Genomic DNA, 20,506 nt, shown 5'->3' on the forward strand with positions numbered 1-20,506 from the left:
AATAGTGCTAACAAAGAGGTATGGGGCGGAAACAACTTACGCGGGGCGGAACTGGTTTAAACAAGCGCGGCGGAGACCAAAGATTGAACCCTAGCGGAGGTGATTGCGACTGCTCAAAGGTTTGGGAGATCTGTTTCAGCAAAGTGAGAGTGAGTGTGGAATTAAGACAGACCTAAGGACTTTATACGTTGGGCCGGCCTTAGGCCCACTTACAAGGGCAGCCCACAGGGCAGAAATAAAATGGGAGCCTTACAAGTTAAATCATATAATTAGCCTTATATTAAAAAATTATATCAGACAAATTTGCATCATCCGTATAAGTATTCTTATACGTAAAGTTATTTAACTATTTCCTCCTTACACTTGTAAGCCTAGTTATCATTTTATAAAACTAAACACTATTATTATTTTTTAAAAAAATAAATTTTATTTATTTTTAATTAATTTATAGTTACATTCTAATAAATTTTTAATAAATATGTTTTGATCAATAAGAATTATCATAATAGCTATATAATTCACTTGATAAATTTGTATATATTACTTTAAACGAAAAATAATTTAAAATAAAATGAGCCCGTTACAAGTTTTGTTTTAACAAATTTTCTTATTCCAAAATATATATTTACCTACCAATAAATTTATTTATTTAAGCTTATAAATTTTTTTAAATTAATAATTTCAAATTTAAAATCAGACTTAAATATTTAAATGAGTCAAATATATAAACTTTAAAAACTTGGATAGCTTTTTCTCAAACTTTTTCCCTTGTACTTATTAACTTTTTTTAATATCAAAATAATTTTACTCGTTAAAAAATTGACAAGATTATTGGTCTAACCTATTTACGTAGTTATTTAAAATTAAAATATGTAATTTCACTTTCGAGAATGTTACATTGATTTTAATATTTTTTTTTTTACTTGTAGTCAATTAGTTACGATTCTTTTATTTACTTAATTAATAATGAAAATGTAAGAGTGTCTAAATTTTGAATTTAACATGTCACCTTAAAAACATTTTTCAGTTACTGGATAACTATGTAGCATTATAATGACAAATTAAAAAAAGAAAAAATAGTTTTTCACAAAAAAAAAATAAAAAATTAATTTATTAGTGAATAAAGAACAAAAGTTCAAACATGAACTTTTTAACCAGTCAAGTCAAAGTTTTTAATTAGAGATTGAAGAAAATACTTCAAAGTTGAACATATGTGTTTTTTCAAGACTTGGTTGATATCATTTACACTAATAAAATAGGAAAGCATAATATATAAAAAAAAAAAAAAAAACAGGACAAAGAAAGAGAAGACAACATAAGAAAATAGAATTTGTATAAGCTACAATATTTCAGACCAAAAATGCATTACATCCGTTCATATGCTACAAAACAAATACTTCTGAAGTTCTTTCGTCGACCATGACTGGATGATAGACAGAAGAAAATATGAACATATTAATATTATTTAGATTAATTTTATAAAAAGTAATTTATTAGTTTTTCTTCAGTTTGTACAAATACTATATATATATATATATATATATATATATAATATAGACTGAAAAATTAATATACCAGTTTATATTAACAGTAATTTTAACTTCATCGTATTTTCCCATCGTTATATAATTAATTTGTTTTCGAATTCGTCATAGTCAGGAATATAAAAAAAAATATGTATATGTGAATATTTGTGGATAAATTCGTAATAAATATGAAATAGATATTGAAATAGATATCTGCGGGTAACGGATATTTTTTATACTCGCATGTTAACAGGGTGGGTACGAGTATCACAGTATCCGTATCCGTAGATACTCATACCCGTTGTACTCTAATTTAAATTAAAAAAAAAAGTTGATTAAAACATTAATACATTGATGGTTATTTTTTATCAACTGATTTTAAAAAATCTCTATTTATTTGTAAATTTTCATTCAACACTATTTAAATGAGTTATTTGCATTTTGTTTAAAATTTATAAATGTTATGCATTGTATTTTTATTTGAAATTATAATTAGATACATGTATCCACACAACGGATACCCAAACAGATATAGATACAGGTATGAGACGGATTTTTGTCCAGCGGATAGGATACGGGAGAGCTATTACCCGTACCCTACCAGCCTTATTGACATCCCTAATCATAGCGTATGAAATATTTAAAAAATAATTAAACAAAAACACACATAATATATATATATATATATATATATATATATATATATATATATATATATATATATATAATCTTAATTCTTTCTCGTTATATGCTCTCCATTTTTTTTTCTATTCCTTATTTCAAATTCTGCTTTTTATTTTTCTCTAACTTGCGTTCGACTTGGTCTTGCTTGTGACAAGGAGTGGTAGTCAAACTTTGATGGCTACAGTTTTGTTTGTAGTCAAGGGTCTCAAAACGCTTCTCAATTAATATCATAAATGTTCACACACACTCCACAAATTTTGTGCATGAACAATTCATGGATTAATTATGTTCATGAAGTTAATTTATATATATATATATATATATATATATATATATATATATATATATATGAATGATATGTATCGGTTATCATCAATGTGAAATCAACACTTTTACAACTCTGGCTTCACCTTAAACCTTAAATAAATTTAACCTCGACTCGCATTAAATTAAAAAAAGATAAAGGTTTTTATTTTCATTAATGATTTATATATCATATTCTTGAAAATCTTTATTTTTACACAATGTAACTCATAATCTTTTTTATGTAAATATTATTTACATGAATATAAGCTCCTCACAATTATAGATATACTCATTATATCAGTTTACGCACACCCACCACAGCCCTACATCCATGTCTATTGTACCACATCTAGCCAAACTTGACAAAACAAGTAAACAATACATATACCAAGGCAGTCAAGTATTCAGCCTAGGCCGAGTTAGCCTAAGTTTTACCAAGTTCTAACCTAAACATCTAAAGGAACAACCTGGAACAACCTGCACCTCATATAACCAACATAAGCCACAAAGATAAGTAGCCGGCCTAGACCGACTACTCTAACAGATCCAGTAAGATTAAAGCCTAGGCCGACCACTCCAATAAACTCAGTACAATGAAAACCCCCGGCATTCAATAAGTCCTAAGCCCAGGCCCATTTACAACCCAAACTAGAACCCAAGTCAGGGCTGGCCCATGGCATAACCAGACATAATTAATGCTCTATAAATACACGTGGACCTTAGTTATTAAAGGTACGCTTTCATTAATCACTGATTTGACCTTTTGAGAGTTTTGACTCACTTGAGCTTCGGAGACCCTTCTGCAGGTAACCCCTCCTGGGTCCAAACTGATATGTATCAACCAGAAAGAGGCCAGTTGAGGAAAGAACGGACTACAAGGGTAAGGTGACGCTTGTGCCTAACTTATCTTGTTTGTTCTCTGCAGGAACATCTATGTTTTGTCTTTGGTGATAAAAGAAATATTCCTTCACATACGAATTAACGTAAATACATTGAAAGACATTTGTTCTTGTTTATGTATTAGTAAAAATAAATAGATAGTGTACGGAATGTAGAAGGGAATGATGGATAAATAGTGAAGATTAGCATAATGTCTTATTTCAATGAATGAGTGTTACAACTTGTGTCTGGCAACTGAATAAATACAATAAACTGAGATTTGATTTGCTCTAGAAATTAACCAAAGCACTTTTCCCAAGGTTGTTCCAAGCGAGCAGACCCAGAAAAAAAAAACTAAATTTTACATGTATTAGTAACCGTATGTAGAAGTAGAATATTAACGTTGTGCATGACGCATGCAATTAGGTTTTCACGTATGAATTGGATCTGGACTTGATACAACAGGAGGACCTCGTGGAAGCTTGAGCAACAGTTGTTGGTCTTGTAATGGCCTACAAGCTTCTCCAAATTGTGGAGACATAACCAAAAAGACCAACATCAGAAGCAGAACCATGAAGAGGATCCTTCTGCAACTGTAAGACAAAGACATGTCTGTGTATGTGTTAATGTTCTCACAGATTAAATCCTGTGTTTTGTGTCTTGAAATGGTGAAAACAGAAAGTGATTCGCAGAGAAAAGGAGAGATTGTGATGTGAATGTTGTGGAGGAAGCAGAATCACATGCATGTATATATATAGGGTTATTCACGCGGGTGTTGTGCCTTGACCTGAGTAATACATGTCTCCATTAACCAGGTTTAAAAGAAGAAAAGTTTTGGGTTGACTCAGCATACACTTTGAAGGTTCAAAATTGAAACTACAAAGAGACCATTTATAATAACAATTTAATATTATTGCGTACTGTCATCGTGATTTAATTATTAGAAATTCTAGTTATGCTTTGTAATTATAGTTTTATAATTATAATAAAAATCTCTAATTTTAAAATACAAATTATAATAAGGGTATCTAATAATTAAATTGAAAGAACATAGATCACAATATGCAATACATTGAATTGAACAAATCAAAATTATGAAGTAATTCTGACGCTAAACACAGCATGCACCTATCTAGAAAGTGTTCCCTTCCAAATCGTTTATTTCAGTCAGCAACGGTTTGGATAGGAGTGCCATGAGCAGAGAATTTATCATCTTACTATAAAATTATAACTCGTATATAATTTTAGTGCTTATATTTGTAATCGTGAATATTTATATGCTTATACCTGCCTTTACTACTTGAATTTTAGTGTGTACTGTTTTCTAATACAACCTGGAAAAGTAATAATATTATTTCTTAAGTCAGATAATATTATGAAAAAAAAATGATAAAACGAAAGTTCTAAGAAAAAATATAGCATAAATAATTCAATAGAGCATCTAAGTATATATATATATATATATATATATATATATATATATATATATATATATATATATATGTATATTAACTAATATCATATTAAATTCTTTTATCTTTCATTCTCAAAATAGGAAAAGTAATTTGGATATTATTTTTATTTTTCTGAATTATACCTTTTCTTTGTAGAAAAAAATTCCCAAATTTACCTCATTTATCTAATTAGATCTTTTTTTTCTTTTATGCTCAGATTTTAGTTTATAACGGTCAAATGCTTACTCTATTTTTGACTGGTTTTCCTTTTTTACTGTTAAAATTTTTAGAAAGTTTGATTTACTAATATATGAATAACTTCTATTTTATTTTCTTTTTACTTAGAAATAATGAATTATACTAAAATTAATTTAAAACTTTTATAAAAATAAAATAATATTATATTAATTAAACTATTTTTTTGTTTCTTATTTTAAAAGTACTATTTGTAAAATATAAATTATAAAATAATGTAAAATAAATGTATTATGTATCACCCCAATTTAGTAGGATTCACTTTACTAATTTAAAGCATTACGTTGATAAAAAAATAAAAAGCATAGTATATAGATTGTACTTAATTACAAATCATGAGAAAAACAAAACATAACTTTTGAAAAAAAGATGAATAATATTTCATCAACCAGAGGATCTATACAATAAAAAATTATATAATTAAGTAACAACTATTCTTTCTTGTAAGCTTATTTATAGTCCTATATTAATTCACAACTATTTTACCTGCATTATTGTTATTATTTTAAGGTTGTGAAAGTAATAGTTGATGAGATAGATAAAATTATGAAAATAATAAAATGTTCTTGAAATTTATCTCCTATTTTAGGTTTTTCTATTTTTTCTAAAACTTTCATTATATTTCAGTACTTTTATTTTAGAAACTTTTAGATTCTTTTGAAATTTGTATTATACCTTAATAATTATCCATTACGTACATCTAACAAACGATCATCACATGTAGATAAATACAACAAAATACCAAGACAAAATAGGATAAGTTAGAATAAATTAAATTCATATTACTATAAAAATAAAAACCACGAATTCGTCATTTCTGCCTTTCACACATCATATCCCAAGGAATACAAATTTAATAACATAGATAATTTATACCGCGCTCATGTAGCATGAAACATAAATTTAGTGAAAAAAATAATATTAACTTAAATAAATATAAATATTAAAAATAAATAAAGTTAAATATTAAAAATAAATAAAGTTAACGTTAACTAAAATGACACAAATCTAATATATTTTTAATATTTATTTTAGTTGACATTAGTTAAGTCAACACTAGTCTCATAATAACATAAATATTTTTACTTTAGAAGTTAAAAATAGTTACTGTTGAAAGTTAGTTTAGCCAACTCTATTAAAAAAAAGTTAACTTTCCAAAAAACAAAGTTAACTTTTCACAATATGTTAAAATCAATTAAGTCAACAAATTTTAAAATTTTACATCATGTTAAAACACTGATTACTCTAATAGTATTACAATTAGACTAACACTAACCTTTTAAAGCTAATTTAATATTTTTTTTACCGAAGGCCATAATCCAACAAATATATATTATTAACATTTTTTTATCGTTGATAATCCATTAATAAACTTAAATTATTGACGAATTATGTCCATTAATAATACATGATTTTTTTATAATGAAATTATTATACCATACTTATTAGTGTTGTAGAAAAAATGTGTAGACAAGGTGAATTTTTTTATAACGATGACATTGAAATAAATAAATAAATAAATATATATATATATATATATATACCAAAAGAAATTATTAATAATTAAAAAATTAATTTTTAAAACATTGTATTATTTACATACTCTTTTTACCATTTTAAATATTCTTTTACTGCTAGCTAGTTTTAAACTTGTATCTACGCACGGCTGTTTGTTTGTGTGTTTATTTAAAAGAGATTTAGAGGTTGAGAAAAGAAATAATAAATATTTTTAAGTTTATAATTAAGTTTTGAATAGAATCATATAATGTGTATTGTTAAACCCATATAATATTTTTCGCTAAACTCGTTTGATGAATGTATGAATAGACTCATTTAATGTGTATTGCAATATTCATCTAATAAGTGAATGAGCAAACTTGTCTAATATGTATTAATAAACTCATGAAATTTATGTATGAAAAGACTTGTCTAATAATGTATATTGTTAAAGTCATCTATTCAATATATAAAGGACTCCTAATGTATATTGCTAAACGCACTTAAACCATAAAAATCGTAGGCTAAAGTTTAGACATTAGTTTTGTAGATGTGGTCTAGGTGAGCGTAGCTGTAGGTAATAGGCCACAAATTTCAGTATGACAACAATTTTAAAATTGTTGCTTCAAATCCTCATAGCACGCAACAATTTTGATGTATGTCTTTTTCAAAACTTCACATTTTCAGCACTGTGGCGTTTTCAGTCTAAAAACAAAGGGAGGGAAGAAATTCAAATTTTCGCGTTTTGGAACTAAGTTTTGTGATTTCAGTCAAAAAAGGAGGGAGGAAATATTTTTACTCTAAAAACTTAAATTTTTAGTGTATTTTAGGCCACATTTTTATGGATTAGCCCACACTTTTTACAAGCAAAATTTATATAAATGTTGCTTACAATAGTTTTTAAGCCACGTCTAAACAAGTGTTGCCTTCTCTATGTTTAGACCACATTTTTATACTTGTAGTCTCGTTTAGTGTTGTCTAAAATATTTTTTGTTGTAGTGAGTCTATAAACATACTCGTGTAGTGTTTGTTGTTAGATTTGTTTAATTAGTGTATGAACATACTCGTAATGTATATTGTAAGACTCATTTAATTAGTGAATTGACAGACTCATAATTTATGTATGGACAGAGTTATGCAATGTATTTTGTCTGACTTGTCTTATCAATATATGGACAAACTCAATTAATAGGTATATATATATATATATATAATATTAATGACAATATAAATACATTAGTTAGTTGTATATTTAGAGACAATTAGCTTCTTAATTTTAACTTTTTATCTTGGTCTTATTAAAGTCAAAAACTCTAACAATTTGAAATAGGAGTAAAAAATCAATTCAATGAATATAAAAGAAAATTTATAATACGAAGAATAAAGAAATAGCATAGACAAATTAACTTAAAAATAAAATAAATGAATAAAAAAGTAAAACAAATTTTGTGTATACGTGGCAACAAAATAAATATAAATAAAAAATTTTAAAAATAAAATAAATGAATAAAAAGTAAAATAATTTCCATACACATGTAGCAAAATAAACATAAATAAAAAAGAAATTAAAAATATCAAATAACTAAAAAACTATTTTTTAAAACATTTGTCCAACATAAAATAAATAATAAAATAAATTTTTTAGTATCTTATTTTTTTTATATTATAATAAATGTTACTTAATATCTTGGGCTGATTATTCTTATCATTGATTGCTGATATATTAGGCAATTATGTGATTGGCCACGAATCATGTAATCTATTTATGGAGTCAATATTCTTATGCAGATTTGTAGGTAGGAATTAATGAAAATATATTCATACATCTGTATATATACCAGTTTGAGATACATGAATAAACAAGCACTACTAAAACAATTCATATTTCCTGCCAATTTTGTTTTGAAATTTTTTTTGTAGGAAAAACTTATAAATTTTTTTATGAAAAAAAAAATTTGTAGGAAATTGCTGCCAATTTTTTTGCAAAATATTTTGTATAAAACACTTTTCGTAACAAATTTTGTAGGAAATACTTGCGAATTTTATAATTTTGTAGGAAATAATTACCCACGAAGGAATTACCTGCCAATTAAAATTCTTGGTAAAAGTAGCAGGAAAAAGCCTTTTCTTGCAATTTTTTTTAACAAATTTGCAAGAAAATTCCCATGTAATATTAGAATTTGTAGTAGTGAAGGTGATATTTCCACATATTCTGTTATGGTATCAGAGCTATAACAAAACAAACCTAAGGTTTTGTTGTCTGTCATCATGGCAGAAGCAAGCAACAACCAAAGCGCTGGAAGTTCCGTAAGAAGAACGATTTCTCCTTACGATATCACCTCCAATGACAATCCAGGAATTCTTATAACTCAGGTACAACTGAGGCGAGAAAACTATGATGAATGGGCTCGATCTGTCAAAACAGCGTTGCGAGCACGAAAGAAATTTGGCTTTGTTGATGGAACAATCAGCCAACCTACAACAGAGTCCGGTGACCTTGAAGATTGGTGGACTATTAACTCCTTGTTGGTCTCTTGGATCATGAACACGATTGAACCTTCGTTGCGAACGAGTATTTCGCATATGGAGTTGGTACAAGATCTTTGGCAGGATATTCGAGAACGTTTCTTTATAGTGAACGGACCACGAATCCAACAACTCAAAGCTGAACTTGTTGAATGCAAACAAAGAGGTATGACCATTATTTCCTATTATGGCAAACTGAAAAAGTTGTGGGAAGAACTGGGTAACTATGAAACCATACCCATTTGTAAGTGTGGGCTTTGCAAATGTAATCTCAGTTCCGAAATGGAAAAGAAGCGTGAAGAAGAAAAGGTACATCAATTTGTCATGGTATTGGACGATGTGGCACAAGATCCACTGCCTCCTTTGAATAAAATATATTCGATATTAGTGCAGGAAGAACGGGTGCGTACTATCTCTCACAACAAGGAGGAACATGGAGATGTGTTGGCTTACACAGTGCAGGCAGGAATTCGAAATTCAACAAAGGATAAAAATGTTTCATGCACTCATTGTCATCGCTCTGGACATGACTCAAATAGTTGTTTCCAAATCATAGGCTATCCGGATTGGTGGTGAGAGCGCCCTCCTGGAATAGGAAAGGGAATTGGACGCGGAAAAAGCACACAACTTGGCAAAGGACGTGGAATTGTCAAGGCTCATGCGACGCAAGCAAATTCATCTACTGGGATTCTAGATGATGGTCCATCTGATGTCAAAGGTATAACCACTGCGCCATGGGACACATTGGTGAGTCTCTTGAACAATATCAAAGTAGGAGCAACTGACAAACTGAGTGGTAAGTGCACTTCTTTACCATGGATTCTTAATACAGGAGCCTCGTATCATATGACTGGCACATTAGCATGCCTTACTGATATTAAGGATATTATGGGGTGTTCAGTGGGTCTTCCTAATGGTCAACACATCACAGCTACAAAGGAAGGCACTGTGTTACTTAGTGACACTCTAACATTGACTAATGTTCTTTATGTGCCATCCTTAAATTGCAATCTTGTTTCAGTATCTCAATTGGTTAATGAATCAAATCGAGTTATTGCCTTTAGTGATAAATTTTGTGTTACTCAGGACCACACTACGAGGACGCTGATTGGAATGGGTGAACAGCGAGAGGGGTTATATTATCTTGGTAAAATGGTCACAGCAGCAACTATACAGACATCATCAACATCAATTTCGCATGAAGTGTGGCATAAAAGGCTAGGACACCCTTCCAATAAAGTTATTGATATGATGTTTAATAGTGATTTTGATAGAATAAATAAATCATACAACCAAGTGTGTGATATTTTTCTTCGTGCAAAACATTCACGGGAAAGCTTTCCCATTAGTAAAACCAAAACTTTTGACATTTTCTAGTTAATTCATTGTGACTTATGGGGATCCTATCGAACTCCAACTTTTTGTGGTGCTAGATATTTTTTAACTCTTGTTGATGATTATTCAAGGGCTGTTTGGATTTATCTTCTTATTGACAAGAAAGAAGTTTCAACATATTTACGACAATTTATTGCCATGGTTGAACGTCAATTTCACAAACAGGTAAAAATTATTCGAAGTGATAATGGAACATAGTTTGTCTCAATGGGAACATACTTTCGTGACCATGGTATAGTGCACAAAACTTCTTGTACAGGAACTCCACAACAAAATGGCCGAGTAGAGCGTAAACACAGGCATATTCTGAATGTTGCACGTGCCTTGTGCTTTCAAGCTAATCTTCCTATTCATTTCTGGGGAGATTGTGCTTTGACTGCATGTTATTTAATCAACCGTACTTCCACAATTGTGTTAAAAGGAAAATCTCCTTATGAACTCTTGTATGGTACACCCCCTACTCTTAATCATCTTCGGGTTCTTGGGTGTTTGTGTTATGCTCACAATCAGCATCATGGAGGTGACAAATTTGCCAGTAGGAGCAGGAAATGTATTTTTATGGGATATCCGTATGGTAAGAAAGCTTGGAGATTGTATGATATTGAGTCAAAAACATTTTTTGTCTCACGTGATGTTGTGTTCTATGAAGCTGATTTTCCTTATGCATCAACCATTTCTCCCGAACATAATTCATCCTTATCCCTTGTTCCCTCTCCTTCCCCTTCTACAGTTGTGATTATTAATGATGATCTTCCTCTTATATCTCAGTTGAACTTGAATGCTTCACCAAACATTGAATCTGATAGTCTCTCCTCTATCTCACTTACTAATGACTTTGGCATTGCTACAGTCAGGGGGGGTACACCTGATCAGATGCCCACAGAAGATGCTTTGGGTCGTGGTCATCGCATAAAGATACCTTCAACTATTTTACGTGACTATGTGACCAATACCATTCGTAAGATTGATCTCTCTCCTTGTTCATCCACTCTATCAAGCTCCTCAGGTACGCCTTATCCCATTGCTAATTATGTGAGTTGTACTAAATTTTCTTCCCGTCACCGACAGTTTTTGGCTGCTATTACTAAAGACACTGAACCGTAAACTTTCGCTGCTGCTGTTCAACATGACCATTGGCAGCAAGCAATGCAACAAGAAATTCAAGCTCTTGAAAATAATGAGACTTGGTTTATCGTTCCTCTACCTCATGGGAAAAGGGCTATCAGATGTAAATGGGTCTATCAAATCAAATATCATGCCGACAGATCTATTGAAAGGTATAAAGCTCGTCTTGTTGTTTTAGTGAATAATCAGGTTGAAGGTTTAGATTTTCACGAGACCTTTGCACTAGTTGCAAAGATGGTTACAATTTGTACTTTCCTCGCTGTTGCTGCTGCTAGGAATTGGGCACTTCATCAAATGGATGTTCACAATGCTTTTCTACATAGTGACCTTAATGAGGAAGTATACATGAAGCTACCTCTTGGCTTCCAGTCTCCTGATCCCACTAAAGTCTGCAAGTTACGTAAGTCTCTATATGGCTTGAAACAAGCCCCTCGTTATTGGTTTGGTAAGCTGAAGAATGCCTTGCAAAAATATGGTTTCATACAATCCTATTCAGACTATTCTCTTTTTACACTCCATTGTGATGATCTTCACCTCAATGTCTTGGTTTATGTTGATGATCTTGTTATCTCTAATAATAATGACGACGCTATTGTGTCTTTTAAAGAATACTTGAGTCATTGTTTTCACATGAAGGATTTGGGAACCTTAAAGTATTTTTTAGGTATTGAAGTGGCTCGAAGTCCTACTGATATTTTCTTGTGCCAACAAAAATACACTCTTGATATTATTACAGAAGCTGGTCTTTTGGGTGCCAAGCCCGCTAGCTCTCCCCTTGATCCAAATCATCATCTTCCTTTGGCCACCGGGATTCCTCTATCTGATTCAACTCAATACTAGAGACTCGTTGGGCGTTTGATCTATCTTTCTGTGAATCGGCCTGATATTTCTTACAGTGTCCATATGCTCGCCCAATTTATGCAAACTCTCGTTCAAGAATATTGGGATGCTGCTCTTTGAGTGGTTCGTTATCTAAAGGGTACTCCCGGTCAAGGGATTATACTCCGCGCAGATTGTGATCTTCAACTCTACGATTGGTGTGATGCAGATTGGGCTACCTGCCCCCTCACACGACGTTCTCTTACGGGTTATATTGTTTTTCTTAGAAGTTCCCCCATTTCTTGGAAAACTAAAAAGCAACACACTGTTTCCCACTCTTCTGCTGAAGCTGAATATCGCTCAATGGCCACCACCACGTGTGAACTTAAGTGGTTAAAAGGTCTTTTACAATCTTTAGGAATTGGTCACATTCGTCCTATGTTGCTTTATTGTGATAGTCAAGCCACACTGCATATTGATGTCAATCCAGTCTTTCATGAGCGTACCAAACACATAGATATTGATTGTCATTTCATCCGTGATGCAATTTTGAATGGTACTATTACCACTCGTTATGTTAATACATCTAGCCAACTTGCTGATATTTTCACCAAAGCACTTGGAAAACGACAAATTGATTTTTTTCTTCCCAAGTTGGGCATCCAAAATTTGCATGCACCAACTTGAGGGGGGTGTTAGCTAATATCTTGGGCTGATTATTCTTATCATTGATTGCTGATATATTAGGCAATTATGTGATTATGTGATTGGCCAAAAATCATGTAATCTATTTATGGAGTCAATATTCTTATGCAGATTTGTAGGTAGGAATTAATGAAAATATATTCATACATCTGTATATATACCAGTTTGAGATACATGAATAAACAAGGTGATATTTCCACCTATTCTGTTAATAAATAATAGATAATAGGTTATATATTAGCCCTAAATGGTTTTATCCTTGAAACCAAAATTTGGTGCAACTTTAGCTGATCGTTTTGAAACTCCAAAGCTACATGCATGCTTTATTAGTGTACATGCATGCTTTTTTTAGTGAGTCGCATTACGACTTAAATAAGAGGCAATAATAAACCCTTTTGAAGAGAATCGTTACTACAATCGTAATTGCGAACAACATATATTTATATATTTGGTTTGTATTTCATAATCATCCATGACATGAATAAATCCAAATAAAATATTAAACAGTAGTTTGGGTTTCCATTTAATTATCCGTTTGCAATTTTAATCTTTTTTTAATCTTTTTTTTTTGGGATTTAATTTCTAAATTTTAAAAAATTAAATTTTATATCAGACAATTTGTCCTCGTCTCCTAGGATGCATAGCTCTAAGAAATCACTAATGGACTACCCATCCTCATTCCCTAGAGCACACAACACTAGGGGGATCACTAAAGATTACTCACATGAAGGAACCACCTTATACATTGTCTACTTGACTAGACCTTTGGGCCAAGTAACGTAGAAGTAAAGGAAACTTTTTTGGGGTGGGAGAGAAGTACAAGACTTGGCAAATAAGTCAGAATGCTTGTAAAGGATGAAGTTGCATAGGAGCAACGTTCAAAAGATGAAGCACACCCATGGTAAACTCGTCAAAGGGTAAACGAACATGAAAGCACAGAAAAAAGGCCTAATACACATAAAAGAACTCTTGCTCGCCCTCAACCATGACAAACCCTACCCACGACGCTAACTTTCTTAAGAGAAACTATGTCATGACCCACCCCCAATCAAATATATAGATATTGTTTAACAAAATGCCAACAACTTCGACAACCGAAACTTAGAGGAAGCCATTCGGACCTCCTTGTGAACCTAGTCGTACCCAACCCTTAAAGGGAGAGAGCTCTTGGCAAGCTCCTCTGGTGGGTCCTTCCTACTTTCCCTTATGACCTTGGCAATCACTCCTAGTATCCTCGATTCATAATCACTAGACTCCTCTCAAAGACGGCTACTATCTGACCCTTCATTAATGCCCGCATTAGAACCCCTAACAGACATACCTAGTACTCGAACCTTTCAAGTTCTTCGCAAGAATTCTGGAGAAAAAGAGATGGCAACAGGAAGACTCAGAAGCTATGTGCAAGTTATGTCAAAGACAACACCGTTTATAGAAGGAGAATGCAATACTTCAGTTCTCACCTCAACCCAGGCCAATTGTAAGACCCAGAAAAATTAAGTAAATAAATAAATATTTATTTAATAAATGTAGGAAGGAATCTATAAAGTAAATAATGCGGAGAATTATGACAAAAGAACAATGGTAGGTTAAGTGGTTGAGTGTGTGGAGTGATGTGGAAAGGACTTGAGTTTGAGTCTTGCGTACGTCATTAATGTGATTTTTTAATTATTTAATTTATTGTGAGCACATATATGAACGCATGGCATAATGTTATGAGTATATGTGTGCATGATATGTCAAGAAACATTTATAGGCTTGATGGTTGTCCATATGCTTGGTAATTGGGTGGATGTGAGTTCAAACCTTGATTAGTGCTAAATGGTTCTTTTTACGCTTGGATTATTTTTTGCTACATTAGTAAGTCATCAAGAAACCCGGTTAATTGCACGGAGAAAATGGAACAGGATGTTTAGAGTTTTTCTTCTATATACCACACATTTATGATTATTAAATACAATAATAATATTATTATTATTATCATTGTTTTATTTTAACAATGATTTTATTACCATTATTATTGTTTTATCTTATTAATATTACTATTTTATTATTACTATTTTATTTTATTTTATTATTATTTTTATTTTATATATCACACACTTATGATTATTATTTACTAATGTATTATATTACTATTATTATAATTATAATTATAATTATTATTATTTTTATTATTTTTATTATTATCATTGTTTTATTTTAATGATGACTTTATTGTTATTATTATTGTTTTATTATTATTATTTATTTTATTATTATTGTTTTATCTTATTAGTATTATTATTTTATTATTATTTTTTATTTCATTTTATTATTATTTTTATTTTTTATAGTTTCGTTTTATTATTACTAATTTTGTTCATATTATTATTATTATTACTTATATTATCATTTTTTATTATTTTATTTATTTATTATCATTATTATTATTTTGATTATTCTTATTCGTATTTTTATTTTTATTGTTATTATTAATTTCATTTCATTTTATTTTATAATTATTTTTATTAGTATTATTATTTAATTTAATTTTACTAAAAGTCTTTCCTGTACCCCCATAGTCATAAAGAAAGAACATTCCTCCCACATTTTTAATAACAGCTTCAGTAACTTTTTGAAATATGTCCTTTTGTTCCCCTACAATTGTAATTCAGATATTAGTTATTCAAAACAAAAAATGTAGTCACGAATTTTTAGTTAGGTTATACCTGTCATGCGATCATAATTTTGCTGAAATAGATTTGCTTCAGTGACAGGATTGTAGTCAAGTTCTGAGTACACCAATCTGTTCCCACATTGAGCTATAATAAAACCATCTGGATATGGCATTGTTGGGAATTGTTTTAGGCTTCTTCTATTAGTTTGTAGGATCTCTTCAATATGGAATAACGTCAAGTTTCGCAATATATCAACTGATAATTGCAGTTCTGCATTTACATTCAGTGACTTAAGTATTCATTTTTGTTTAATTCAGTAACTTATTTCTCTTATAAGTTTATAAATTTAAGTCAAACATACCTGGATTGCCAGCTTTTATTCTTTCCCTATATAATATGTCATCAGATAGCCATTTCCAAGTTTTTTCCCATAGATCTAGTGGTTTGTTGACACTATTGGACAATAGCATTGTCTCGAAAAGTTTCCTTAGATAATTTCCACTGCCCCAATCTTTGGCTTCTTTGATTGCTTCTACATATTCCTTATCATCTGCCGAAAATCCCAAAGATTCACATGCTTCTCTAAAGGTTGAATACAATATATTATCCACCGTTCTGATATCTTCATAAGATAAAGGACCTTTGACAACAGTGAGCATCCTCCTTAGATAGTATAATTCACCTGTTGATGGTGGAACCCAAATAAGTCTTCCAATTGTGTTCCCTATTTTCCTGGGTTTCCAACATCTGTCTTTCTTGACATAGACAAATTTTGACACAATCTTTGGGTATGTCAAAGTTCTTGCCAATTCATACTTTTTATTACATTCCATCCAACTTGTGAACATTGATTCTGCTACAGTTGCTTTTCCTATGACTTCATCAATAAACTCGTCGTCTTTAAAGTACACTGATTGTTCTCCGGGAAGATGGAAAAATAAACGTTCAACAGCTGGATTCCTGCCATGAATAGGAAATGAAAATATTCTCCAACATGCCTCAGATGGTGATATATATCTACAATCAAGATATTGTTTAATTTCATCTCCTGACTGGTCATGAAGAGAAGTTCCATTGGTATTATTAACTATAGCCGTTGTAATTCTGTCATAACCCTTGTTGATGTATTTAAATAAGTACTTAATTGAAGTACTTCTGTTGCACAATTCAACATTGATATGACCTTCATATTTAAGTAACAATTTAGGATTATATGGAACCACAGATCGATTGTCTAAAGAAACATGATTCTTGACCACACATACTCCATTGTCTCTTCTTCGATATTGTGGAAATCCATCTTCTGAAATAGTTGTACTACTCTGAAATTTTTTAGGATAAAACCGTGAGCATTTACCATTCTTCATGCATAGGAAGGGATTTATTTACTACTCCACAAGGACCATGAATCATATGATCCTTCACACATTGATATAGTTTTGGATTTTCAATTGGGCACGGAATTTCAGCTGATATTACTTTATCAATATCATCAGCACTTGGATATTTGTCATTTTGGTGCAAAAAAAGAAGCAGATGAGCATGAGGTAGACCCCGCTTTTGGAATTCAATAGTATACATGTCTGCATTGTAAATTCATTCCATTAGTATATGAAACAACAACAAAAATATTAGGTTATCAAATATTAGGAAAAAGGGAATATACATCCAATGACCCTGCCCAACAAATGATTCTTCGTAAGATCTGCTAGAAGATGATCAAATTTGATTCGGAAAACCCTTGCAACCAAGTCTGGTCTATCAGATGCAGATAAATTTTTATGTGATAAAATTCTGTGTATTTCAGGCCACTTCGGATTGCATGTAAAAGTAACAAACAAATCTGGAAAACCAACATGACTACAAATTGCCATTCCATCAAAATAAAGTTGTTCCATAAATCGTGTCCCACCAACAAAAGTAGAAGGTAGTACAACTCTTTTGCCTTTTGTAGATCCTTCTTCTTGGGTACTTGATTTTGATTGGAAGAGGTTATCGTACTTGTCCACTCTAAGCTTGGACTGGTTGTTTCTTATGAATGATAACCTTTCAGACTCTAGCATAGTGTATCCATCAACAACAAATTGTTGGAACAATCGCCTAGATCTTAGGAGTGTCTGTGCTTCTAATTCTCTACTCTGAATTCGGAAGCAGAACCATTCCCTTATTGTCAAGCGATTTCTCTTCATGTTTTTTGAAGTACTTGTGACTCGATGATTAACATCATGCCTATAACCATCTTCCCCATATGGGAATAGTAAAGGATATTGGAATCCTAGGTAGCTCGTGTGAAGTTCGTTAATTCTCTGCAATTTTCCACTTCTATTTTCCATTATGATATCTCTTGGGGAAGCACTGTCAACGTCACCAACTATTAGTGCTGCTACTTCTGAAACGGTAGGAATATTATATAACCTTCCATCCTTATTCCTATCAGCAATTAGCCTTAATTTAAGGTCATGGAAATGTTGTTCTCTGTAACGGTCTCTAGCAACTCGGAATGATTTGACATAAACATTGTATTCATCTAACATTTTTGTTAATTTGTTTACAATATCTACATCAATTTTGTTGTCATTGCTGAAAATTAATAGAATCTTAATTAATACAACATCCAAAATATCAAATTGCCGTTTTAAACAAACTTTAGCTTCACATACCTTAAGGATTGGATTCTATTGTGTGTTTCATTTTTAGTATCATAAATATATAGTTGCGCAAACTTAGGAATTTGTCCTGCAGGCGGGAGCAAACTACCTATTCTATGACAAGCTTGGCCTTGGATCCTCAGATTAGGTGGACCATGACCATTGTTATAGCTGTTATCAACTTTGGCACCTGGTGATGTAAAAGCAAACATCATATTATATGTACGAATATGTTGTTGGAAATTTTTTCCTTCTCTGCTGTTGGAATCAAACAATAATTGCTTCAAAACAATAGGAGGATCCTTCAATAGAGGTAACTGCACTTTTCCATTTCCACAACACAAATTAAACTTTGGAATTGCAGAATGTTTATGCTTGTCTATCCTTTCTTCATACCACATGTATGCTTTGCAATAGGGGCACGTATAAATTGGGTCACCTATATCTGCATAGTAAGTGAATGTGTATCCTTATTTTAGTAACATTTATAAAAAAACAAAATATAGTAAAGTAAGGATGTAATTAATAGTATCTTATCTTTCGTCAAATTGTATGGAATAGTCAGAGTCCGAAGTTGTATATGTTTTTTGCTTTAGATGTTGATTTTTTTCGCATTTTAACCATCTATTCAACTGTGATTATTGAAAGCAGTCAGAATTAAACAATATATCCATTTGCTAGTAGATAAATTAATTAATACCTTGGCCATTGTCTGGATTGTCTGCATTAGTACTGACTTGACTTATTTGTTCAGCCATATGAAAATGAGATGCAGTTAAGGAAGACTGTTGACAACTACTACTCTTATTCAATGAGCATTGATTATCTTTTTCCTGCTCTGAAAAAATAATCTCAAACCTAGGCAATAGATTTTGTCGATGAGAAGCATTACTATCTGGAACTGCATGTGTATTTTTATGACATTGTACTCTTCCAGAAGTGTTAAGTCTTCCTCCAGGCAAAAATTTAGATGTAACATCAGACAGTGGAGTACACAATGTTCTACCATGTTGGCTTTTAGAAAATATACCACACTCTTTAACACATTTCTTATTCATCCTGTTTTCTTTCAAAATCATTTTTCGCTTCAATCTTGCTTGGGCGCAAGCAATCTTCAATATTTTTTTATCAGCCTCCATTCCTGTGTTTTTAACATCCACCACAATCACTTCAGAATATATTTTACAAAATTGGATTCAAATCAAATAAATAATAAATGCATATTCTAAAATGTATAATTATATTTTGGAAGAACAAAAAAACAAACATCAAGGCTGTGTAGTTTAACTTTTTATTTTCGTAGACATTGGACTAGTTTCATTATTTTTGTTGCTTCTGCAAATTATCATCCCTTCATTGCAGACCACATAACTTAGATGTTTATGCTATAGTTATTGCAATTAGTCAATTAAAATGGCGCCAAATAAAAAAAAGATTGGATTTTTTGCACATAAATCTATTTCATATATTGTCGTGTCACTTTAATGAAATTAGTATATGCAATGAGTGCTTCGTATTTTTTTCGTATTTAAAACTTAAACTAAATAATTAAAAGGTCAGAGTATTAATTACACTGCCATTTCATTACCAACCGTCATTTGAAATGGTAATTTTTTTTTAAAGTTTAATATTTATGTCATGTCCTTCGAGTTCTTCACTTTCCATTGTCCAATCATTCTGCACTGCATTTCTCAAATCTATTCCAATGGCTTCATCTTCCTGGAAGGCCATGATGTACTGCCATCCATTATGGGTTTCAATCTTTAATCCAACTAAGGTAAGTTTTTTATTTCTTTGCTTTAAAGTAAGTACCATCTGTTTTCAACCATTGATATGAGAAAGCAAATGCAAAAGGTTAGTATATGTTCGATTTATGCAGAGCAGCCATTATAATATGCATTTTGTAGACATAATATTACAAACTGGAACCCATTCGGGATGATTTTTTTTTTCCTATTTTATTATCTGCACAAATAAAATTGGACACTTGTAGTAAATCCATAATGTTTCATTCCTTTACTTCATACACA

The 20,506-nt window shown here is 31.0% G+C and overlaps 1 protein-coding gene across 1 annotated transcript; it reads right to left on the reverse strand.

Moving 5' to 3' along the window:
• Positions 1-14,430: 14,430 nt before the first annotated feature.
• Positions 14,431-19,615, reverse strand: LOC114191220 (uncharacterized). The gene is made up of 8 exons (XM_028080396.2): positions 19,177-19,615; positions 18,489-18,666; positions 17,495-18,408; positions 17,308-17,411; positions 16,190-17,150; positions 15,880-16,098; positions 15,725-15,808; positions 14,431-14,492 (listed from the first exon to the last, which is right to left on the reverse strand). Exons 1-8 carry the CDS (start codon positions 19,613-19,615, stop codon positions 14,431-14,433), a joined length of 2,961 nt encoding a protein of 986 aa, XP_027936197.2.
• Between the last annotated feature and the right edge of the window lie 891 nt (positions 19,616-20,506).

This window comes from Vigna unguiculata, chromosome 7, assembly GCF_037176805.1.
Source record: "Vigna unguiculata cultivar grain cowpea cultivar isolate G323 ecotype 2 chromosome 7, ASM3717680v1, whole genome shotgun sequence".
NCBI classification, from domain to species: Eukaryota; Viridiplantae; Streptophyta; class Magnoliopsida; order Fabales; family Fabaceae; genus Vigna; species Vigna unguiculata.

What these genes read in the sequence shown, in the direction of transcription:
- LOC114191220 (XM_028080396.2), bottom strand. Translation starts at nt 19,615, where the DNA reads ATGGAGGCTGATAAAAAAATATTGAAGATTGCTTGCGCCCAAGCAAGA. An exon ending in GTGCTGATGATATTGATAAA is followed by an intron (nt 17,151 to 17,307) that starts GTAATATCAGCT and finishes AAAAAATTTCAG; the next exon opens with AGTAGTACAACTATTTCAGA. An exon ending in AAATTATGATCGCATGACAG is followed by an intron (nt 15,809 to 15,879) that starts GTATAACCTAAC and finishes TTACAATTGTAG; the next exon opens with GGGAACAAAAGGACATATTT.